Genomic DNA, 25,559 nt, shown 5'->3' with positions numbered 1-25,559 from the left:
TACATAAGAAGTTTATTGCTGATTGCTATAAGAGATTGGAGGTGAGTGTTAGAATATGAAATGCCATTTCATCATGTAATTGTTTTGCCTGTGGTGATGAAAGGATTTAAAAAATCCTCTCACTATCGTACACAGGCTGCTAGCTCTGCACTGGGTGGCCCGACCCTCACACATGCTGTTACCCGGGCTACCAAGATGCTGACAGCCACTGCTATGCCAACAGTTGCTACATCAGTGCAATCTCCATCCAGGTATCAGGATAGCTTTGGCATAGTTGACCATCTTTATTTGTTGTTCGAGTCAGAGCCGTTATTGGTGAAATAGAGCAGCAATCTCAACACATTTACGATCAAACTGACAACATAAACGCAAGATTACATCACAGCCTTTTCTTACGAAGAGGCTGTAGACGTTGAAAAACAAGTGAGTAAAAGATAACCATATTTTAACATTTTGAATCACAATACACTAAATATAAAGGGAAAAACACTTGTACTGTGCATTCCACGATAACCAATAAAAATTATAAATAAACACCAGGAGCATCCGATGCATTGTGTTCATTAGTGATCACCTCAGCAATTCAGACGTGTAATGTCTTGAACTCAACCGCGAATTCGAAATGTAAATTCAAGCAAGCAGACCCTTAACCAAGGAAGCTTTGTTTAAGTAACGATAGTTTTGAAGGAAAACATACAAAAATACACATTGCCATCTTCACCAGCATGCGTTTGATGCTTAGTTCAACTCTACGCAAGGTTGTGGTATTTTTAAGAAAGGGGTAGGGTTTAAGTGGACTAAATGATTGAAGAAGTCTGTCGTTTTACCATAAAATGGTGTTATGACGTACTCATGGATGAATCGTTCACAATAAGATCAATAACATGCATTTAGAAAATAGATAGGGTGAATATTAATTTCATTCAAGCTGAAGTACGTAACTTTTTTAATGTTAAAATACTTTCTCCTATCCCAGCTTAATATGTGACATCTATCTAAAAGGAAGCCATTTGCAGTTTGTTTTCCTCAAACTGTTAACGCGGTCTCTTTGGTTTGAAAAAATAGTTTTTTGGTGGTGAAGAAATTACACACTTCAGCTTTAAGATTGACATTTGGTTACTCTGGCAGTAGATGACTTGGGGTGACAAGTCACCATACATACCCATCTGTGTCCTCAGGTCCAGTAAACTGGTGATCATTGAGAGACTGCTGTTATTGGCTGAGCGATATGTCATCACAATTGAGGTGAGAGCTGATTTGAGCATGCACACACTCCTGGAAATCTCATATTGTTTTACTTATAGGTCATTTAAGTGTACAACAGTATACTTGGAAACACACACACACACTTCACAGCTAGTATGGGAGTACTTTTAATGTTTAGACATAACGGAATAACGACAGACATTGCTTTTATTTAATAGCCGCAATTTGTTAAAATATTTCGATTTTTAACTGCAGAGTGCTAAGGTCTGATTACTGAAAGCTGGCATACAGTCTGTCACGCTATATACAATATTCAGGAATTATCATCCCAGGAATCTGCAGAAATGATCAGATATGCTGTTGATTCCTCTGTGTATTCAAAAAGAGACATTTAGCCAACTGTTCAGTCTAACAGACACTAATTGGCCTGTTGTTGATAGTCATTTGGAACAGGGAGTGCTTTTTAACGGTAGCACATTTGTCTATTCAATAAATTTGAGTGAACCATGTAAAATGAAGCTCAGAAGCTGACGTTTAATGTGTCAGATTCGATATTGCTGGCATTCATTACCACAATCAGTGAAATCTTTATTGAAAGATTGCTTTAGAATAGCTTTATTTAGGTAACACATACAAGAGAATTACAACTCCGCAGCTTTTATGGCCACAGGGGACATTGACTGAAGATTATCTTTTAGAACTGTTCCTTAAGATTTTTTACATGTAAACACTCCAAAAGACAGGTGATGCACCTTGATGTGCTAAACCAGGTGGTTCCCCATGCATGAAAATTCTTTCATCATTTTCTCAACCTCATGCCTTCCCAGATGTGTATGACTTTATTTCTTCTGCTGAACACAAATTAAGATTTTAAGAATTTTTCAACTATGTAGGTCCATATGATGGAAGTGAATTGTTACCAAAATTTTAAAGCTCCAAAAAGCAAATAAAGACAGCATAACAGTAATCCATAAGACTTCAGTGCTTAAATTAATATCTTCAGAAGTGATATGATAGATGTTGGTGAGAAGCAGAGTATTTTTTACTATAAATACCCAACACTGCTTAGTAGGTGGCGATATGTACAATGAATGCAAATCGGCAAAAACAAAAGAAGAATATGGTAGTGAAAGTGGAGATTTATTGTAGAAAAGGACTTAAATATTGACCTGTTTCTTGCCCACACTTATCATATTGCTTCTGAAGACATGAATTGAACTACTGAGGTCTTATGGATTACTTTATGATGCCTTTATGATGCCTTTGAGCTGCAAAGTTCTGGCCACCATTCAAATTCATTGTATGGACCTACACAGCTGAGATATTCTTCTTAAATCTCCATTTGTGTGAAGCAGAAGATGGCATTAGGTTGAATAAATTAGATAATTTTTTTTGGTTGAACTATCCCTTTAATATCGAGCCATGAACCTGTATCTGTTTCAGGACCTGTATTCTGTTCCTCGGACTATTCTACCTCATGGAGCGTCTTTCCATGGCCATCCTGTTACACTGCACATCACTTACGAATCTACCAAAGACACATTCACCTTGGAGGTAATGTCACATGCATACACATACTTCCTAAAGACAAAACACTTTCCATTTTGGCAGTCGCAGCACACACATGCAGACATTTTGGATAATGTTTTTAAGCAGAGTTGATGTAAATGGAGAACTTAACAAACATTGTCCCCATTTGGAGTGTGAAGGAACATTGAAAGATGGCAGGTAGACAGTCACTGTGTAATTGCTTGGGTAATCGTTCACTCTGCTGACTGGTATTTGCCTTATATGCATGCATTGATCAAAAGAATCCTTTTTCGTGTGTGTGTGTGTGTGTGTGTAGGCCCACAGCAACGAGACCATAGGCAGCATCAGATGGAAGATAGCAGAGCAGCTCAGCTGTCCAGTGGACAATGTGCAGATATTTGCCAATGACAGCATGGTAAGTCAAACACACACTGTGATCCAACACAGTCATATCCGAGCACTGCCCAGGTGCCAAACCATCCTATAAGACATGCCAGCACTGTGGCTGTGAGACTGTAGCAGAATTTTGAGTTCATAAGGATCCTTTATTCTCTGAAATGTATTTGTAAGGTGGAGGCTGTAACTGGCTGAACAGTCAACGTAATGTTTTAATGTCAAACGTAACTTAAAACAACACAAAGCATAAACGAATACAGACACACATTCAGGCTGCATGTGTCTTTCTCTCTCGAACTGATGTCTCCGGCTCCCCTTTATCTCACTCTCCCGCTGATCAGCTGATTCAGCGCCGGCCAAGCCCTCCTCGTCACACTCCTCCCCTGCCCGATTTAGACTGGGCGTCACCAATCTGACTAACTGACTAACTCTTGATTTCTTGTCAATTAAAAAATAAATAAAAAGGCTGTACACAGTGCTGTGAAAAAGTATTGGCCCCATCCTGATTTCTTCTGTTTTTGTGTGTATCTCATACTAAATTGTTTCCAAAATGTATACAAAATCTAACATAAAACAAAGGCAATCTGAATAAAAACAAAATACAGTTTTATAAATTATAACGTTATTTATTGAAGCAAAGAAGTTATCGAACACCAACTCAACTGGGCCTGTGTGGAAAAAGTATTTTTTTCCCTTAGTTACTAATTCCCTAAATATATAAAACTGCATTCATAATGGTGTTCAGCTGTACTAGACACACCCAGACCTGACTACTGCCAGCCCTGTCCAATCAAATCAACACCTCAATATTACTTTTTAGCAGCATAAAGTTGGCTAAAGGGTCTCACCCAGTAGCACAATATGCTAAGGTCTAAAGAAATTCCAGAGATTATGAGGAAAATGGTGATTGAAATGCATCAGTCTGGGAACGGTTTCAAAGCTATTTCAAAGGCTCTGGGACTCCAAAGAACCACAGTAAGAGCCATTATCTCCAAATGGAGAAAATTGGCACAGTAGTGAACATTTCCATAGTGGCCGACCTTCCAAAATTCCATCAAGAGCACAGCGACAACTCATCCAGGAATTCACAAAAAAGCCAAGGCCAACATCCAAGGAACTGCAGGCCTCTCTCACATCACTAAAGGTCACTCAATGTTCATGACTCCACTATCAGAAAGGCACTGGGCAAAAATGGCATCCATGAAAGAATGGTGAGGCGAAAACAATTTCTAACCCAGAAGAAAATCAAGGCCAGTTTGAATTTTGCCAAAACACACCATCCATCCATCCATCCATCCATCGTCAACCGCTTATCCTGTGTACAGGGTCGCGGGGGGCTGGAGCCTATCCCAGCTAACATTGGGCGAAAGGCGGGGGACACCCTGGACAGGTCGCCAGTCCACCGCAGGCCAAAACACACCATGATGATCCTCAAACCTTTTGGGAGAATGTTCTGTGTACTGATGAGTAGAAAGTGGAACTGTTTGTAAGGCAGCAGTCCCATTTCATCTGACATAAATCAAACACAGAATTCCACAAAAAGAACATCATACCTACGGTCAAGCATGTTGGTGGTAGTGTGACCGTGTGGGGATGCTTTGCTGCTTCAGGGCCAGGGTGACTTGCAATAAATGAGGGAAACATGAATACTGTTCTCTAACAGAAAATCCTAAAGGAGAACGTCCGGTCATCAGTCCGTGAGTTGAAGCTCAATCGCAACTGGATTATGCAGCAAGCATTGGAGTAAGTCCACCTCTGAATGGCTCAAAAGAAGCTAAATTAAAATTTTGGAGTGGCCTAGTCAAAGTTTTGACTTGAACCCAATTGAGATGCTGTGGCAGGACCTTAAACTGGCAGTTCATGCTCGCAAACCCTTCAATGTGGCTGAACTAAAGCAGTTCTGCAAAGAAGAGGGGGCAAAATGCCACCACAGCATTGTGAAAGACAGATCTCCTCTTAAGAGAGATTCTTAGAAGCCTTTGGTAGCAGTTGTTGCTACTTAAGGTGGCAGAACCAGCTATTTAGTTGAAGGGGGCAGTTTGTTTTTCACATGGGTGATATAGGTGTTGAATAACTTTTTTGCTTCAATAAAGTTTTTTTGAAAACTGTATTTTGTGAACAAACCAGGAAGGGGGCAAATACATTTTAACAGCACTATATCTACTATAATAAACATATGAACAAACTGGTTATGTCTACTGTACTTGTTTTATTTTGTTTTGCATCGTCACTTAATGTAAACAGACTGCTGGGTTCACAGGATGACCATGATTGTGTTCACTGTGAGTATACAAGTTTATAAACCGTTATCGTGGTGCTTCTGTGACAGTTTGGCAGTCTGTTACAGGAAACAAATGTATCATATGCCTGAAAAGACTGTTTGAGTTGTTGTTTGTGTGAATGAAAACTGCATATGCACCTAATAAGGAGAAGGCTTCATGCAAGGGATGACCGCCCTGTGTTGACTGGGAGTGAACTGATATTGTGGTACTTTGGTGTCAATTTGGCTGTCTGTTACATAAAATAAGGGTATCATATGCTTGAAAAGACCCTGAGTAGCTGTTTGTGCAACAAATGACAATCGCATAACCACTAATGTAAACAAACATGGCAGCACGCATTGAATGACCTTATTTGATGTGTTGACTGTGCATACAGCCGTGGCCAAAAGTATTGGTAGTGACATCAGTTTTGTGTTTCGCAAAGCTTCCTGCTTCAGTTGTTGTGGTGTTGATTCACATTGTTTCTAGATTATTGTGCAGAGTGATCAGATGCATTTTATATAATTGCAAAAAGCTTCATTGGCCAAAAATTTTTACTTTATCACAAAAACCCAAATTTCACAGTTTTTTGGCCCTGGCACAAAATGACCAGCTAACATAATTTCCCTAATCATATCAGCAGCACCTTGTTCACACTTTCCCAGGTGCTGCTAATCATATCAGCAGCACCTGGGAAAGTGTGAACGAGTACTAGTCAGGTGAAATCACTCGATCATTCTGATTAGATTATAAGAACAGAATGATTGCTATAAAAGGAGGGAAGAAGTGCTTCCAATCTTTGAGTTCTTGTTAGCAATGGTTACCTCTAAAGAAAGACGTGCAGCCATTATCGCTTTGCATCAAAATGGCCTCACATGCAAGGAAATTGCTGCAAAGAATTTTGCACCTGAAAGAACCATTTACCGGATCATCAAGAACTTCAAGGAGAGAGGTTCAACTGCAGTGAAGAAGGCTTCAAGACGTTCCACAGTGTCCAGCAGGACACTGTGTTTCCTCCTGAGGAGTCCGCTATAGAATCTTTTCACCACCAGTGCAGAGCTTGCTCAATATTGGCAGCAGGTTAGTGTGAGTGCATCTGCACGCACAGTGAGGCAAAGACTTTTGGACAATGGCTTGGTGTCAAGAAGGGCAGCAAAGAAGCCACTTCTCTTCAAGAAAAACATCAAGGACAGACTGAAATTCTGCAGGAAATACAAGGATTGGACAGCAGAAGACTGGTGCAACATTACTTTCTCTGATGAAGCCCCTTCCCAACTGTTTGGGACATCTGGAAAATCAATAGTCTGGAGAAGAAAATGTGAATGCTACCATGAGTCCCGTGTCGTGCCAACAGTGAAGCATCCTGAGACCATCCATGTGTGGAGCTCCTTTTCATCCAAGGGAGTGGGCTCTCTCACAATCCTGCCCAAAATCACTCCCATGAATAAAGAATGGTATCAAAACGTCCTGCAGGAGGAACTTCTCTCAACAATCCAGGAGCAATTTGGTGATGATTTGTGCAATTTCCAGCATGACGGAGCAACATATCACAAGGCAAGTGTAATAATGAAGTGACTCGGAGATCATTACATTTGAAATTTTGGATCTGTGGACTGGCAAATCCCCGTATCTTAATCCCATAGAGAACCTGGGGTCAATCCTCAAAAGGTGAGTGGACAAGCAGAAGCCCACAAATTGTGATCAACTCCAAGCACTAATAAGGCAAGAATGGATCGCCATCAGTCAGGATTTGGCCCAGAAGCTGATATCCATCATGCCAGAGTGAATTGCAGAGGTTATGAAGAACAAGGGCCAACACTAAATATTGACTCTTTGCATATATTGAGTGTTTTTGCCAATAAAAGCCTTTAAAACTTATGGAACGCTTATCATAGTTTTCCAGTATACCATAGAAACATGTGAAAAAATAATCTACAAATACGGAAGCAGCAAACTTTGCAAAATTTGTGTCACTGCAAATACATTTGGCCACAGCTGTATATGAGCTATACACTTTTTACCTTGGTACTTTGGTGACCTTTTAGATGTATGAGTATAAAATAAACTAATCATGTGCTTGAAAGAACTATGATTCAATATTTGTGCGAATATGAATGACAGTCGCTTGTTCTGCGCATCTCTGTTGGCGCGAAAGCTGATTTGAATCTTGCAGCTTGTATTGTAACTGGCTGTTGCAGACACACATGTGTGACGCTGCTCTGCGGGGGCCTTTTATTCACAGTCACATATGTGTGATGGTATGTATGAAAGGGTTATGGATCATTAGAAAGCTGAGATTCTCCCCTTTGCGATGAAATATAACACTTGATCATCAATAAAGTACACTATCATCAATCATCGAAAACATATTTTTCTTATGATTTGGTTAGCATTCTTTTCTTGCTGGACTACATATTTTGTTCTGGATTTATAAAATATAACATTGTATTCAGCCAAGCAAGCTCACCGTCAAGTAAAAAAATGTCTCATTCTTTAGTAAACTGCCTAAGGTAAAAGTAGTTTTTATAGTTGATGACTTACAGTAATCATATTTCACTTTGTGATTCTTTTGTAAATCTTTCAAATTGTGGTATTAGGGCAAAAAAATATAATGTACAGTCACATACCTAAGAATGTGAGCTGTCATATGATACATGATTGTCCGTCATGTGCTATGTGAAAGACTTTTGTTTTCATATATATGTTTCTACCTCATTACCTCTAGGGGACGCTTTTTTGCACGCAAATGTTTTGGGGCCTTATTTTGTTATTTTATGTGACATAAATGCAGAACGGGCTATCTCTGAAAAGTTCAGATTCCAAGCTTTCAAATGGTACCTCATATGACTTACTGTAGGTATCCAGGGACTTTAAAGTTTTTGTGATATAGTGCCCCCCCTTTGGACCTGCTGGCAGGTCCATAGATTTTAAGGGGTTTTACAAGAGGTCTGAACTTCAAACACATTTTAGTTTTTCAAATATTTTGACTTGATGACCTACTTGCATGTAGCGTCTACTTAACCCTAACAGCGGTCTTCTTGAACATATTTGTAGCTGACGATGAATCGGGACCAGAAGCTGTTAAATCAGCTGGGTTTTTCTGATGAGCAGAGTCTGACAGTGAAGAGCTCAGGAACAGGCACTCCATCAGGCAGTTCAGCGGACAGCTCTGCCTCAGCCAGCTCCAGCAGCAGCGGGGTCTTCAACTCCGCATATGCTCTTGAGCAGGTACACACACACACACAACACACACTGATCTGACAACAAAGACTGGATATTTTTTTAATTGAGTACACCCTAATGGAGCAAGTGTACACTCAGTATCTTAAACACAAACAGAAACTTTGCATTACTAAACAATGGCTCTCTCAATATTGATTTGGATGAGGCATATTCGGGTCACATGATAGGGTTAGAAATAGCCTAACATGAATTAACTGTATTACTTGATGGAAGAAGTGTCTATTTTGTTAACTTATTTGTTGAATATTGGTATCTTTTATTTATCATTTTTCTGTGGCTGCTGTTTTATAAAAGTGACAAACCACGAAAGGCTGGATGTTACCATGTTTTACAACAGGTATGAAATGTTCACAGTATTTTACCTATTGTAAAATCACTAACACACAGCCTCTCGTGGCTATCGCTTTATTATGAACCTCTTCTCCCCTGTAAAATCATACCTGTGTGTATGATTGAAGGAGAAATCTCTTCCTGGTGTGGTGATGGCGCTGGTGTGTAATGTTTTTGAGATGCTTTATCAGCTGGCCAACTTGGAGGAACCCAGGTAAACAACCCACAAACCCTCTTAGCTATATTGGTATTTGTAGATCAGTCTATGGTTTTGCTTAGAGCTGACAAAATTAATGTGTTAATGCATGTGATTAATTACAAATGTTTAATGTGTGGGCCTGGGTAGCTCAGTGTTAAAGACGCTGGCTACCCCCCCCCCGGAGTTCGCTAGTTGGAATACCAGGGTGTGCAGAGTGACTCCAGCCAGGTCTCCTAAGCAATCAAATTGGCCTGGTTTCTAGGGAGGTTAGTCACATGGGGTAACCTCCTCGTGATTGCTATGTGGTTCATTCTTGGTGTGGTGAGTTGAGCGTGGATGCCGTGGTGGATGCCGTGAAGCCTCAAGCCATGTGATAAGGTGTGCAGATTGATGGTCTCAGATGCGGAGGCAGCTGGGATTCGTCCTCCGCCACTTAAAAAGCACATTGGGAATTTGGCATTCCAAATTGGGAGAAAAAGGAGAGAAAACCAATTTTAACATTAGATTCTGAAGTTTTATTCAGCTCCGTGTGAGTGCTGAACTCTGGTTGGAATAGGGCGGAACCTTTGCAGTGTGTCTGACTGGAACATTACACTGACGTATAAACAATAGCACTAAAAGCAGAACAAGACGTTGTTCGTTTTCGGAAAGGCATTCTACCCTTACTGTTACTGTTATACATAGATATGTCAGAAGCAGTAGTAGTATGCTATTCCAGACACTGAGAAACAGACCAATATTTTAGTCCTTTTTACTAAAAATCTCCACTTTGTGTTTTTTTTTTTAAATTTTTTTTATATCAGTTCATGTAATAACTGTGCGGCTGTCTTTTCTCCTTTCCAGAATAACTTTACGTGTAAGAAAGTTGTTGCTGCTCATCCCGACTGACCCGGAGGTGCAGGATGCCCTCGATAACTTTGTGCCAAAAGAGTCCAGCGTCTGGAGTCACCAGGTATCATCTGAACCATTGGTTTACTGACCAAGACAATATTCACAGTCCTTAAATGAAACATACAATATTGAACTATAAAATAATATTTATGAGGATATTTGGTCATTACATATTTCCCATACTTTTGTGTTTTCAAAGTTTTGTTGACTTTATAGTACTTTTATTGTAAAATGTTGTAAATAGTAGTAATAAGTTATGAGTAGGTCACTTTTTACTGGCAGTGTAGGTAAAATGGAATGGTTTCAAATCTGTACACTGGCTAGATTACTCTACATTTTGAGAGTGGTAACACAAACTTGTGACTATAAAATGCCAACGTGTTTGTTGTAAAGCAGGGTGAACACAGAGAACAATGTGCTCTGGCTGATATTAAATAAGTATCTCTTCCTCTCTGTCTCTCTCCCTTTAGAAAACTTTGTTTACTCTAGGGTCTGGTTCTCAGGCCTCTAAGTCTCCGTCGCTGTCCAGTAAACAGCAGCATCAGCAGAGTGCAGCTTCCATCCTGGAGTCTCTGTTTCGCTCATCTGCCCCGGGCATGTCTACATTCAGAGTGCTTTATAACCTAGAGGTACCGAACACATTTCTTGTTTTGATGTTAAAATACTTTCTGCTGTCCCTGTATCACATACTGAGACAACTATAAATAAACCTGTTAAGGCTAAGGCAAGCATCACTATTAATACTGTCATATTTAGGATTTGGAACTCCAAACCCTTAGTATTAAAAGTCAGCACATAACTCGTTCTGCACCGTTTATGTTATTACTTTTCTAAGCTATCAGTCTACAATTTTCAACTGGTGGATGGGCGAAAAAACTGCCAAAAGCCAAAAACTTACACCAAAGACTTGCATTAAAGGAAGTAGCCAAGCCATATCTAGGGACAAGAATATCATAGAGACTTGGAGTTGTGCTCTCTTGACTTGGTACAGAAAGCAGCCACCAAGGTCATTCTAGCAACGCATTAGCAACCACCCTGAACCCCATAGCAACATGCTAAAAATCACTCAGAACACCTTATCAACCACATAGTAACACAAAGGCAAATGCTCTGATAACCATATTCCATCAATATGCCAAATTTTGCATGGGCAAGCATAAAACTAGTTAAGTTTGATGATGCTATTGGCACAGATGTTACTCTAGTGCAGGTTTTTCCTGCATAAAATATTTTTAAAGTCATCCAGGTTCTTCTTGATATGCATTCTTAAGGGACAGGAGAGCACAGGGCGGGTCAAACAGGCTTCCCTTGTTATCGTGGTGCAGTAATCAATCAGTTCTCTGTCAGTTTGGGTCTGTGACTTGTTGTTTACACCTGCTGTATACACACACATTTACCCCCGTCTCTTCTCATAGGTTTTAAGCTCTAAGCTGATGCCCACATCTGATGATGAAATGGCAAAGACCAGCGTCAAATCTTTCTGTGAGAACTTCCTCAAAGCTGGAGGTCTCAGGTAGTGGTCTGCTTTTTACTCACAATTCCCTCCAGGACCTTATCATGTATCCTTATCACCAAAACATTGTGTAGACTTGAAGTCTATGACTTGTGCCATCATTTACTTAACCCTTATGTCTTTCCATACTATTATGACTTTCTTCCATGGGACACAAAAGGTTCATTTTTGAGGAACATCCTGTTCACTGATTTCCATAGAATGGGTCTCATTCATGAAACATTTGTAAATGTATAAGTAAATTCGGAGTAATTTGCACATAAAATGGACCGAAAACTTTCCACCGTATTCTTAAATCCTTTGTACTCCCCAGATGTGTTTGTAAAACATGTATATGTACGTTCATCACGTTCACAATTATCATAATCCACACCCATGAAAACGCCATATAAGGGAGTCACCAGACTTGCTAGTAAATGCTGTTAATCTATGCTGAAGAGTAATTAAATAGATTTATGAATGAAGTGCATAGTTTAACAATGGCTTGAAGGCGGTTTTTGTTTTTGATAGACAGTGAGGAAAACCAACATATGAAAGAGAAACACAAAATACTCTCTATAAAGGAAATGTAAAAAGTTATAAGAATAGACCTTTGAACACCGAAGGAGTTCAATTTCCTCAGCACATGTAGTCCTTGTTGTGACTTTGTAATAATCCCTCAGTGTTCCGTTCAAACTTGAATGTTTTATAAAAAATTGTCCCCAAGTACTTGTATTCATCCGCTGTGTCAACCTCTACCCCATTGATGTCAACCGGTTCTGGCACAGGAGCTCTTTTTCTAAAATCGACTAACTCCTTTTCTTTCCAATTTCATACGGTCACACCATGTAATAAACTCCTGTGTCTGAACTTGAAAACAGGGAAAGAAGAACTGTATCGTCTGCATGTTTAATTACATAATGGTTTGCATGGTGACTTTGGCAGTCATTTGTGAACAGAATATACAAAATTGGTCAGAGTACACATCCTTGGGGTGAACCTGTTAAACTGTATAGTGCATCTAATAAAACTCTATTTGCCCTGACCTTCTGCTTTCTTCCAGTTAAAAACTCCATTATCCATAAAACAAGTCCTCGATTAAGATTAAACTCACTAATGAGTTTTTCCCTAAAATAAACTATACGCGCAGGGAGACAGGAACAACAGCTGACGGTCCTCGCAGTGGCAGACCATGTGTAACAATACATGCAGAGGATCGGTACATCCGAATATCACACCTGAGGGACAGGTACAGGATGGCAACAACAACTGTCTGAGTTACACAATCCCTCCATTAGTGCTCAGACAGTCCGCAATAGGCTGAGAGAGGCTGGACTGAGGGCTTGTAGGCCTGTTGTAAGGCAGGTCCTTACCAAACATCACCGGCAACAATGTCGCCTATGGGCACAAACCCACCTTCGCTGGACCAGATAGGACCGGTAAAAAGTGACCTTCTCTGACTAGTCGTGGTTTTGTGTCACCAGGGGTGATGGTCGGACAGGTGTTTATCGTCGAAGGAATGAACGTTACAACGAGGACTGTACTCTGGAACAGGATCGATTTGGAGGTGGAGGGTCCGTTATGGTCTGGGGTGGTGTGTCACAGCATCATCGGACTGAGCTTGTTGTCATTGCTGTGCATTACAGGGAAGATATCCTCCTCCCTCATGTGGTACCCTTCCTGCTGGCTCATCCTGACATGACCCTCTAGCATGACAATGCCACCAGCCATACTGCTTGTTCTGTGTGTGATTTCCTGCAAGACAGGAATGTCAGTGTTCTGCCATGGCCAGCGAAGAGCCCGGATCTCAATCCCATTGAGCACGTCTGGGACCTGTTAGATCAGAGGGTGAGAGCTAGAGCCATTCCCCTAGAAATGGCCGGGAACTTTGGTGGAAGAGTGGGGTAACATCTCACAGCAAGAACTGGCAAATCTGGTGCAGCTCATGAGGAGGAGATGCACTGCAGTACTTAATGTAGTTGTTGGCCACACCAGATACTGACTGTTACTTTTTGTTTCTTTCATTTGGAACACCCCCTTAATATTTACACATTAAGTTTTCGAGCAAAGACCCCATCCTTATCAAAATTATGATGAAGAGTATTTAACAAAAACAGATTTGCATCATCCACGCCTCTTCTAGCACGACATGCAAACTCCAACAGATATGGGCTTTGACCTGCCTCTCTAACGCTTTCATAACCAATGAGGTTAGAGCAATTGGTCGGTAGTCATTCAAATGCCAGGCTTATCTCTCTTAGGAATAAAAACAATTGTAGAACTTTTCCACAGCTGTGGAACTAAGCTTTGGTCCAGTGAAGACTGGAAAAGTGAGTGAAAAGACACACCGAGCTGTTCTGCACAGTGCTTCAATACAAATACCATCTGGACCAGGGGCTTTATTAAGCAGTGTTGCCTTCAACTGATTTAATACATTTGCCGGATTCAATTTCAAATCAGCATAACAGCATTAGCATTGAGCATACGTTATCAACTGAACACAATTTACCAATGCCTGTATTAAATTATGAAACCTAAATTATAGTGCTCATATCAAATAAAAAAAAAAGTCACCAGTCACGTTAGAGGGCATTAATTCTTTTGAGAAAAATCAAGCACTTCTGCTGGAAAAGCAAAAAGTAGAGTTGGGGTAAATAAATTCAACTTTGAAAAAATTTATTCAAGCAGCAAGTAAATGTTTCTAAATAAATATAGACTATGGTTTAAAAAAAAATATATATATATATATTTATGTTAATATGTTATTTTTAAGGTTAATTTCACTCATTTAATTTATTAGTTTTTTTTTTTTTTCATTTTTTCATTTCACTTTTATTTCTATTCACTATTCATATTCATGACAGTTTGCCTGAAAGAACGCAACGTGTTTGGATGTCTTACGCACAATTTACACATCTGGAGCAGGTGTAAATTTCATTCGTACCAACTCACGTTTTGAAAATACAAAAACTTTCATAAATCTGAGAACACGAACGAAGATTGAAAGGGACCCCAAAGTGAATGCGGGCCTGAGCTTTGAATGTCCAAAAACCTGCCTTTTATGTCCTTTTTCAAGCTTCAAAGTTCTGATCACCATTCACTTGCATTGTATGAACCTACACATCATACACATCTGGAATGGCATGGGGGTGACTAAATTATTAGAATTTTCATTTCTGGGTGAACTACTTTAATAGGGCTGGATGGTGTAATCATTAAACTGTGCATTGCACCATCTCTCTCTCTCTCTCTCTCTCTCTCTCTCTCTCTCTCTCTCTCTCTCTCTGCTCTCAGTCTGGTGGTTAACGTCATGCAGAGAGACTCCATCCCATCTGAAGTGGACTATGAGACCAGACAGGGAGTCTATTCCATCTGCCTGCAGCTGGCCAGGTGTGATCTCATTTATCAGTCTAGCTAGTCTAGTCCATCTGCCTGCAGCTGCTTTGCACTCTTTGTCAGTCTCTGGAAACCGAATATAATGTTTTCAGAATAGTACAAAATACCTAATTTTGGCTAGATTCTGGCAGCGATTCACTGATGTAGTTTAGTAATGTATGCAGTCATGAATCCACCCTCCTCTCGGCAAAATCCAATCACAAGTGGTGTTGCATTTGTGTCATTACCAGGTGTAAACATGGTCTAAGTGTTTATGAAAACATGTTGAAAAGTATCCTGATAAGCTCCATTTAGATTTTCATACTAGGACTTTGTCTCTCCCTGTAGGTTCCTGCTAGTAGGGCAGGCCATGCCCAGTATCTTGGATGAAGAGTTGAGCAAGGATGGTCTGGACACTTTGTCCTCTAGGCCGTTCCGTAATGCGGGGCGGCAGAGCGGTCGACAGCTCTCTGTCTGCGGAACGCCAGAGAAGTCCTCCTACAGGCAGGTGTCCATGTCTGACAGAACGTCCATCAGAGTGGAGGAAATCATACCAGCAGCTCGTGTCGCCATACAGGTGCGTTAGAGTTAGCGATGCGTTTTTAATTTTATCGAAAGTTATTCTTTTCTGCTCCCCTCTGACTTCTCAGATTTGTCATTTCAGACAATGGAGGTGGGAGACTTTACATCCACAGTGGCATGTTTCATGCGGCTCACATGGGCGGCGGCTGCAGGTCGATTAGACCTAGTTGGCAGCAGCCAGCCAATCAGAGAGACGACCAACTCACTCCTACCGCTTGGTGTACGCAGCAGGGTCAGCAGCACAGGTGAGGCTCTGATCAACACAAGAGATATGTCAGGACAAGTTTTTCTAGATTTTTTTAGCTTGCTATTTTTAGGAGGGATCATTCACCCAAAAGTTATTGTCATGTTGTTCCAAACCCCTCTGTGGAACAGAAAAGATGATAGCCTCAGTCACTATTTACTTTCCTAGTTTGCAAATGATCCCATGTATGTGAATGGTGACTTAGGATAACATCTCCTTTTGTGTTCCATGGAAGAAAGAATGTTGTACGAGTTTGGAAAAGCTGCAACATGAGCTTGGAATGTCAAGCTAAAAACAGTTCAGAGTCCATTCTGTTGCACTCCATCTAGCCTTTTTCGAATGCAAGAAACTGTGAACGCACCTTCAGAACATGTCTGAGCACTGTCTGGTGTCCCCTAATCAATGTCTCTCTCTCTCTCTCTCTCTCTCTCTCTCTCTCTCTCTCTTTGTGTGTGTGTTGTAGGAAGTAACTGCAGCTCTGGGAGTGAGGGAGAGATCACCACATTACAGGCAGGAATCTGCGTTAAACAGCTGTTTGTGTCGATCAAAGACACCATCATTGCACGAGAGGCGCTCTCTTTACTTGTCACATGCCTTCAGTTACGCTGCCAACAACTCTGTAAGAAAATAAACACACTCATGAGGGGGAAGCCAGTGTTTTTGAAATAACTTAAACATGTTCGGCTATGTACTGAATTAAATATTGGCTTAATACATTTCTGAATACTCTGCTGTATAAAGAGTGTATACACTACAGTGACGTGCACAGACCTAAGCAGGGAGAGGAGTTGTGCTGCCCACTTCAGCCTGCCACTCTTAAAGCATATCCGCTCCACCAAAAGGACAACTTTAGATTTGTGTAGCCCCCGTTCTGTGCACGTCAGTGATACTGCTGCATAACTATTTATTTTTAATTTTTTATTATAAGTTAAATTGTATGCATCATTAATGTTTCAAACAGTTGCATGCTACATTGTTGTGGCATGACCTCATGCACACAAACAAATGTGCAACCTGTGCACAGTATACATACTGAGTAGTAAGGATGTATACTATTCTGAACAAAGCAACACTTTCCTCTCACATACATATGAAAACTGCCCTTTTTTTGGCATACATACTTTTGAAATCACTCTTTTCATTCTCTTTCAAGGTTCATTTTACACTCTGCCTTCTGTGAATGATTTCATCATTGATATCCTGCTGGGGTCATCCAGTGGAGAGGTCAGTTTGTGCGTTGTTGCAGTCCTGTTTGATGATCTTTTTAACTGTGAGATTACACTCTTCTTATTTAGAATGACTTCTGAGATATTGTTCCTCCTTTTTTCACATTTTTCCCTTGCACTCACAAACACACACACTTACACACAGATCCGACGTGTCGCTTGTGATCAGCTGTACACTCTTAGTCAGTCGGACACGTCGGCGTACCCTGATCTCCAGAAGCCCAACCTCTTCCTGCTAAAGGTGGTTCTGACAGCTCAGCTTCCTCTCTGGTCCCCAACCAGCATCATGAGGGGTGTAAACCAAAGGTCAGACACACTAAATGTGCATGCTTTATCATATAACACCTGTTTAATCGTTCAATCACTACATTCCGTGCCTTTAGACAGTCATCATATCTTGTCAAATCCTTATCATTTGTCACATTACACCCTGCAAATGTAAATAAATTAAATATAATCTTTTCCAGCTGTGTTTACACATTATAACATTATAACCATCAAAGTGACAATAACAGCTATAAAATATGAATTGGTAAAATACCTGGTTTAGATAAGTGATCAGCCCTCTAAGAGTAGCTATTACAAACTTAATCAGGTGCAACCAATCAGAGCCCTCACTAAATCCAATGGAAAACCTGTGGATGGACTTGAAGAGAGCAGTCCATTACCGCTCACACCGCTTTGTGACAATTCTAACAATTCTGCAAGGAAGAGTGGGCAAATATTCCCCAATATAGATGTCTGAAGCTAGTAGAGATCCAAACAGGCTGATGGCTCATTTATGATCATTAAAGCAAGATATAGCTCTACAAAGTATTAAATTCAGGGGTATGATAACTTTTTAACCCTGTTATTCTATTTTTTCATCTTTTACACATTTGTGGAACTGTTGTCTTTTTGGTTACTTAAATGTTGAAAGGCAAAATTTGCAAATAAAGCTGGGCATTTTTTTTTTTTAAATGGGTTTTTTCACCGGCTGCAAGACGAAAAAAGTGACCATTCCAAAGGTGTATGATGATTTTCTATAGGCACTGTAAATACTACCATGAACTCACTTTATTTATGATATTACTTTATACTTCATATGATGTTATAAATAAGATGACAAACTGTTGTTTTTGTGCACAATAATTTGAAAAGGAAAGGGTTTTTCTCTCTCTCTCTCTCTCTCTCTCTCTCTCTCTCTCTCTCTCTCTCTCTCTCTCAAATATTGTACACAGAGAAACGGGTTCATTGTCCAGTGAATCAAGTCTTTGGCAGGAAATACATCAAGTTAGAAATTTACAGAAGAGAAGTTAAAGATCAATTTAGACTCTTAAGTCACACTGAAAATATACACTGGTGGCCAAAAGTTTGGAATAATGTACAGAGTTTGCTGTTTTGGAAGGAAATTGGTACTTGAATTCACCAAAGTGGCATTCAACTGATCACAAATTATAGTCAGAACATTACTGATGTAAAAAAACAGCACCATCACTATTTAAAAAATAAATGAAATGGCTTTCTCTAGAAATTCGTCAGTCAATTGTTTTGAGGAATGAAGTCTATACAATGCTTTAAATTGCCAAAAGACTGAAGATTTCATACAAAGGTGTACACTACAGTCTTCAAAGACAAAGAACAGCTGGCTTTAACAAGGACAGAAAGAGATGTGGAAGGCCAGATGTACAACTAAACAAGAGGATAAGTACATCAGAGTCTGAAGTTTGAGAAATTGATGCCTCACATGTCCTCATCTGACAGCTTCATTGAATTCTACCTGCTCAACACCAGTTTCATGTACAACAATAAAGAGAAGACTCAGGGGTGCAGGTCTTATGAGAAGAATTGCAAAGAAAAAGCCACTTTTGAAACAGAAATACAAAAAGAAAAGGTTAGAGTGGGCAAAGAAACACAGACATTTGACAACAGATGACTGGACAAGAGTGTTGTGGATCTTAACCCCATTGAGCTTTTATGGGATCAGCTAGACTGTGAGGTGTGTGAGAAGTGCCCGACAAGATCTACGGCAAGTGCTACAGGAAGTGTGGGGTGAAATGTCACCCGAGTATCTGGACAAACTGACAGTCTGAAGGCCAAGGATCTGCAAAGCTGTCATTGCTGGACGTGGAGGATTTTTTGAAATGGTTAAAGAAGTTCTGAACACTTTTTTTTATTATTTTAATTGTAATTTTTCACGTTATTAATGTCCTGACTAAACATTGTGATCAGTTGAATGCCACTTTGGTGAATAAAAGTACCAATTTCTTTCCATAAGAGCAAAATCCAAACATTTGTCCGCCAGTGTATGTAACTGTAAATGTCCTTGCATTATATAACAATATTTTACAAAAAGAAGTTTGTTGGGTTTGAAATCAAACAATATCTTTAGTGTTCAAAATTAAGAAGTATTTAGATACTTTTTGGTGGTTAAACATTAGCGTGATATGAAGTGGAATAGCAACTATGGCCAATATATCAGTCTAATGCTACTTTCAACTGTAAAAGGCCCATGGAAAAAAAAAAAACAATATATTTTAGGCTTTGGAAATACCTGTGAAACTTGAAATGTAATGAAATATTTAGGTAAAATTATTATGATGTTTTCTTTAGGTTGCTTTCGCAGTGCACAGATTATTTTGACCTGAGGTGCCAACTCTTGGATGACTTGACCAGTAAGTGTTCTGCCTTATTTCCAAAACTTGAGCCTTCAGATATCAATATAACTTTGTGGGAGTGTCATTTGTGCTGTTGTTCTGCTTAACTAAAAGAATTTGAGAATAAGATGACAAGTTTTTTAAGGATCCACAATAAAACATTAGTTAAGCATGAATAAGACATTAATTAGCAATTAATTAAATGTAGGCTATCTTAGCCATAATTTACAACTTATTAAAAGTAATGCTCAGTTTCTAATTTACTGAATAGTTAATGATATTATCCATTTAGCAGCAACTTTTGCTATCGGCACCGATTAATTGATAAAACCGATATATCGGTCTACCTCTAAACCTAACCTACTAACTTAATAAATAGTGGTAATCTAACAACTTGAGTAGGTAAAACTTTTACTTCAGAACAGGGAGTCAAGTTGTCTTTGATACAATATTTAGTGTATTGGTAACTTGGTAAACCCCAAATAATTAGTCATAAATACTTAATATATTTGGTAACACTTTACTATAAGGTTCCATTTGTTATTACACCCTGTCTACACCTGATGCAGGCGTTGCTTCGTGAAGCGTCAAAATCAATAGAACCCCATTATAATCAATGATGCTGTCTATACTGGAAGCGTCTGTTGTGAGAAACAGTAAACGGGTGTCCCATTCCTTTTTTGCGCTGTTCACGCTGGTACTACTACTGCCAACAACATGGTTTAGAGCAGTTTAAAATGTTCGCACGATACATCCAGTGTGGACAGCCTCAAGCCGATGCGTTGCGTACTGTCAACGGACACACCCGGTGTAGACAGGGTATGAGTTAATGCATTAGGTATCATGAACTAACAATTAACAATATATTTGTACAGTATTTATTCATCAGTTCATTTGTCAGTTCAAAATGCATTACTTATGTTAACATAAACTACTTTTGATTTTCAAAAATGTATAAATATATGTTGAAATTAACATTGACCAAGATTAATAAATGCTGTAAAATTATTGTTCACTGTTAGTTCATGGTAACTAATATTGTTTACTAATGTTAACAAATAGAACCTTATTGTAAAGTGTTACCATATATTTATATAAACTTGAATACCACCTAATAAATACAAAACAAATCAATACAATTTGCAATGGGGTCAATAGTCTTTTAATAGAAGGTTTTAACGTTTGTTATGCCAATACTTATTAACTGTAATGTCTTAATATTGTTTAGTAAACTTGATTTATGATGGATCTCTAAAATAGAACATTAATTACATCATTTCTATGCAAAAATAAGACTTTTAATGAGTTTTAAATTATGGACAAGATAGCCTTATGTATTCAGTTAATTAGAAAGTGAACATAATTTGCATTACTTTCCACACAAAAATTAGACGTTTAATAAAATATATTATGGCTAAGATAGCCTTAGCAATAAACTTTAGATTCCATTGGAAATACTCAGTCATTTGATTTGTTTCTTTTTCTTTAGTGGCTGAGATGGAGCAGCTTCAGATCAGCCCGGCAGCCATGCTGGAGGATGAGATCAGCTGGCTTGATAATTTTGAGCCGACCTGGACCAGCGAGCTGGAAACAAGCGAAGCTGACAACATCCTGCTAGCCGGACACCTGCGCCTCATCAAAACCCTGCTGTCCCTCTGCGGCAGCGAGAAAGAGCAGTTTGGTCAGCCACTCAACTTTAATTTATTTCCAGATAAATATAACACAAATGTGGAGATGTGGAGTAGAACAGTTCTTGTGTTTCATCTGTTGCAGGACCATCTCTGATCCTGCAGCTGTTGGACGACTTCCTCTTCAGAGCGTCTCGAATCATCCTGAACAGTGACAGCTCGTCTAGCACTACCGCATCTATCCACGACTTCCACCCAAAGTTAGAACAAACACACATTTTGCACACTGACATGGACGTCTCTGAAATTGCCTGTAGCTCAACCCAAACTCCTCTGTCTGTCTTTTCATCTGTCTGGCTCGCAGGTGCAGTACAGTAAGCAGTCGTCTGGCAGCCTATGAGGTTCTGGTCATGTTGGCTGACAGCTCTCTCACTAACTTGCAGCTCATCACTAGTGAACTCTTGTCAATGCACCATCAGTCAGACCCCTCCCTGACCAAAGAGTTTGATGTGAGTCCCTTCATCACTCTATATCAGTCTCACTCTCGTGTCAGAGGTGGAGTAAAGAAATTATATTTTTGTTATTGTTTGTGTTTTTTCAGTACCTTCCTCCTGTAGACAGTCGTTCTGTGTCTGGCTTTGTGGGGCTGAAGAACGGTGGTGCAACCTGCTACATGAATGCAGTGTTCCAGCAGCTCTATATGCAGCCTGGTCTGCCTGAGGTACATGTTACTCCACTAGGTGATGCCCTAAGCCTTGGAAAGAGTGGAGTGCATTGCAAGGAGAAGTCCTTCCTGCTGCTTTACTTCATAATTAAATGAAGGGTTTTCTTTGTGTGTATATGTGTGTGTGTGTGTGTGTGTGTGTGTGTGTATAGGCTGTGTTGTCAATTGAAGATGATGCAGAAAACCCAGAGGAGAGTGTGTTCTGTCAGGTTCAGTCTCTGTTTGGTCACCTGATGGAGAGTAAACTGCAGTACTATGTACCTGAGAACTTCTGGAAGGTTAGATTTACATTTGTCTATGCATTTTATCATTGACCTTGGCATTGCTAGTGCCATGCTCTACCAACTGAGCAACAAAAACATGCAGACACTGCTTGTTAACTGAGCCTTGAATAGATGCTGCCAAATGTCTAAAATACCAGTGTCAAACTGTTTATTTGATCTGTAGTTTATTAGCGACACAAGAACATTGGAAAATATCATTCTTTTTTATTCTCTCAATACACAAGTTGCTTAATTTATAGAAATAATCTTTTTAAAGTTAGACGAATGAAAACAATAACATGCAAAAACATATTTTAACCTTTAATTCATCAGAATTAAAGGTTCACCCAAAAATGAAAACTGTCTCATCCTTTCTCCACCCTCATGCCATCCCAGATATGTGTGACTTTCTTTCTTCTGCTGAACACAAAGATTATTAGATGAATATTTTAGCTCTGTAGGTCCAAACAATGCAAGTGAAAAATGTAAAGCTCCAACAAACACATAAATGCAGCATAAAAGTAATCCATAAAACTCTCTCACTTCTGAAGTGATCCAATTTGTTTTGGGTGAGAAAAGACCAATATGTAACCCTTGAAAACAGCATTCTCCTTGGCAGTCATGATTTCAAGCTTGATTACACTTCCTAGCACCATCTCATGCATGTCTCAAGCACTAGGAAGTGTAATCATGATTGTGCCTAGAGACTGTGATGCAAGATATACCAGTACAGTGAAAAAAAAAGTTACATTTTTGGTCTGTTCTCTCCCAACATTGATTATATCACATCAGAAGACATGAAGTAAACCACTGAAGTCTTACGGATTACTTTTATGCTGCATTTATATGCTTTTTGGAGATTCAAAGTTCTGGCCACCATTCCCGTTCATTGTGTGGACCTACAGAGCTGAAATATTCTTCAAAAAATCAGAAGAAAGTCAGTCATATACATCAGGGATGACATGAGGGTGAGTAAATAATGAGAAAATTTTCATTTTTGGGTGAACTATCCCTTTAAGGCCAAATACTTGATCAATCTCATCACATTGGTATTGTGTTTTGACGCAGATCTTTAAGATGTGGAATAAAGAATTATACGTGCGAGAACAGCAGGACGCCTATGAGTTTTTCACCAGTCTAGTGGACCAGCTCGATGAACATCTTAAGGTACAGTTCACATGCTCTCTATGTATAAACATAAGTATGTATCAATACACTGAAGTTGGTTTTTAATATTCATGTTGGCTCCCTTTAGAAAATCGGTCGAGAGCAGATCTTCAAGAACACATTCCAGGGAATTTTCTCTGATCAGAAGATATGCAAAGACTGCCCACACAGGTAAGCATTAACAGCCTGTATGAAGCTTTAATCATGTCTTCAAGAAATAATTTGCAATTCTGTCATCATTTACTCACACTTGTCATTATAAACCACTATGACTGAGAAATTTAGCAGAATGAATAATTATATAGGTTTAGGGTGAGGAAATAATTGGCTTGTGGTTGTGGTTTACAGGTATGAGCGTGAGGAGACGTTCATGGCTTTGAACTTGGGTGTGACGTCGTGTCAGAGTCTGGAGATTTCTCTGGACCAGTTTGTTAGAGGAGAAGTGCTGGATGGCAGCAATGCTTACTACTGTGAAAAGTGCAAAGAGAAGGTACAGTTGTGTGTAATGTCTTTTATAAAAGACTTTAGGGAATTGCAGTAATACATTACAGTGTGCTCACACTTTGTGTTATAGCGGACCACTGTGAAGCGGACCTGTATAAAGTCTCTGCCCAGTGTGCTGGTCATCCACCTCATGCGCTTTGGCTTCGACTGGGAAAGTGGCCGGTCCATCAAATATGACGAGCAGATCAGAGTAAGATCCTTGTATCAAGTGATAACTGTTTTGTCTGTTATTATTTCTATGATTAATTAATTTGAATCCACTTAGCAAACCGGAGTAATATGTGTTCACTCTGTGATTTAAGTTCCCATGGATGCTGAACATGGAGCCGTACACGGTGTCAGGAATGGCCCGTCAGGACTCGAGCGCGGATCACGGGGAGAATGGGAGAGGGGGCGAGGCTGGCTCTGGTGGATCGCCTCGGAAGAAAGTTACCATCTCTGAGAACTATGAACTGGTGGGAGTGGTGGTGCACAGTGGACAGGCCCATGCGGGACACTATTACTCTTTCATCAAAGACCGCCGGTGAGAGCAATTTATGCTCCAAAGTTTAATACTTGGGCCTATGGTTTGTTCAGATCTCTAATCCTTAGTAAGAGCAATAGCAAGATTGATGTTTGCTTTAGAAAACACCATTAATTACCACATGCATCAAAACGTTGCTCAAGACATGTACTAAAAGTCCCAGATGGCTTGTGTTTATAAAGTTCTGCGGAGTGTCTATTTCCGTAATATAGTCCATATATAGTGCATAGACGTACTTCAGTGACCACAATCTCTGAAACATAGGTTTAATGATACTGGGTGGTCTTTTTTCCCCTTTGTGCATGTATGTATGTGTATTTATGAGTCTCTGGCGGGCCTATGCTTCTGTTTGTGGCCAGAGTGTTTTTATGGACTGCTTTAACTGTCCCATATGCTTGGCAGCATTATGCCTTGTAACTGGAGCATTCTTTCAGGGATCGAAAGGAATGTCAGTGTGACAACTATGAACTAAGCAATATCTCTTTCCCATAATCGTCTTGTCTTGTCTTTTAGGGGTAGTGCTCGAGGACGCTGGTATAAGTTTAATGACAATGTTGTAGAGGAGTTTGACATGAACGATGAGACACTGGAGTATGAGTGTTTTGGAGGAGAGTACAGACCGAAAGTGTACGACCAGTGTAAGTTGAAATTCATATAAATACACCAATGCAGCACATCCTACCCTTATCCCAGATGGGTTTAAATGCCACTTTTGTTTATATTAATATTATATACACTTATTTTAATTCTTCTGTTAAAACTCATGTATTATTTGAGCTGTAAATTTGTTTAACTAGGGTTTGTTGACATTACATCATCATGGCAAAGAAGTTGTAAAATTGGCTTTAACTTTACACAGTAAAAGTTAGTAAGTGATTTTAACACACTAAAATCATGTTAACATGCAATTTGTTTACATCTTGTGGGTATACTTTTAATAAATAATATAAATAAATTAATACTTTTGACAACACATTTTCTGTGTGTGTGTATATATATATATATATATATATATATATATATAGGATTATTATTATTAAAAATCATATATTTAGAATGCATATTATGTTTATATTGTGTAATCGATTGATTATTTACATTGCAACATTCCTTTTGGTTTGGCCGATGCTGTAATGCAA

General features: G+C 39.4%; 1 protein-coding gene across 2 annotated transcripts in view; it reads left to right on the top strand.

Moving 5' to 3' along the window:
* LOC127622294 (ubiquitin carboxyl-terminal hydrolase 24-like) overlaps positions 1 to 25,559 on the top strand; it is a 91,745-nt gene that overhangs the window by 49,575 nt on the left and 16,611 nt on the right. For both annotated transcript variants that reach the window (XM_052096356.1, XM_052096358.1), the window contains 28 exons: positions 1 to 41; positions 136 to 251; positions 1,179 to 1,245; positions 2,650 to 2,760; positions 3,053 to 3,151; positions 8,448 to 8,621; positions 9,095 to 9,180; positions 10,009 to 10,117; positions 10,527 to 10,685; positions 11,472 to 11,569; positions 14,843 to 14,938; positions 15,272 to 15,500; positions 15,588 to 15,750; positions 16,213 to 16,368; positions 16,903 to 16,973; positions 17,121 to 17,281; positions 19,568 to 19,629; positions 21,101 to 21,292; positions 21,385 to 21,499; positions 21,604 to 21,748; positions 21,841 to 21,960; positions 22,116 to 22,241; positions 23,295 to 23,393; positions 23,482 to 23,564; positions 23,742 to 23,883; positions 23,968 to 24,087; positions 24,200 to 24,420; positions 24,934 to 25,058. The exon at positions 1 to 41 is cut by the window's left edge and continues 13 nt beyond it. In XM_052096356.1, the coding sequence (XP_051952316.1) occupies positions 1 to 41; positions 136 to 251; positions 1,179 to 1,245; positions 2,650 to 2,760; positions 3,053 to 3,151; positions 8,448 to 8,621; positions 9,095 to 9,180; positions 10,009 to 10,117; positions 10,527 to 10,685; positions 11,472 to 11,569; positions 14,843 to 14,938; positions 15,272 to 15,500; positions 15,588 to 15,750; positions 16,213 to 16,368; positions 16,903 to 16,973; positions 17,121 to 17,281; positions 19,568 to 19,629; positions 21,101 to 21,292; positions 21,385 to 21,499; positions 21,604 to 21,748; positions 21,841 to 21,960; positions 22,116 to 22,241; positions 23,295 to 23,393; positions 23,482 to 23,564; positions 23,742 to 23,883; positions 23,968 to 24,087; positions 24,200 to 24,420; positions 24,934 to 25,058 (3,486 nt within the window). The remainder of the gene's footprint in view (positions 42 to 135; positions 252 to 1,178; positions 1,246 to 2,649; positions 2,761 to 3,052; positions 3,152 to 8,447; positions 8,622 to 9,094; positions 9,181 to 10,008; positions 10,118 to 10,526; positions 10,686 to 11,471; positions 11,570 to 14,842; positions 14,939 to 15,271; positions 15,501 to 15,587; positions 15,751 to 16,212; positions 16,369 to 16,902; positions 16,974 to 17,120; positions 17,282 to 19,567; positions 19,630 to 21,100; positions 21,293 to 21,384; positions 21,500 to 21,603; positions 21,749 to 21,840; positions 21,961 to 22,115; positions 22,242 to 23,294; positions 23,394 to 23,481; positions 23,565 to 23,741; positions 23,884 to 23,967; positions 24,088 to 24,199; positions 24,421 to 24,933; positions 25,059 to 25,559) is intronic.

The sequence above is a fragment of the Xyrauchen texanus genome, chromosome 28, assembly GCF_025860055.1.
Source record: "Xyrauchen texanus isolate HMW12.3.18 chromosome 28, RBS_HiC_50CHRs, whole genome shotgun sequence".
Lineage (NCBI taxonomy): Eukaryota > Metazoa > Chordata > Actinopteri > Cypriniformes > Catostomidae > Xyrauchen > Xyrauchen texanus.
This window is presented reverse-complemented; position numbering and strand designations above follow the sequence as displayed.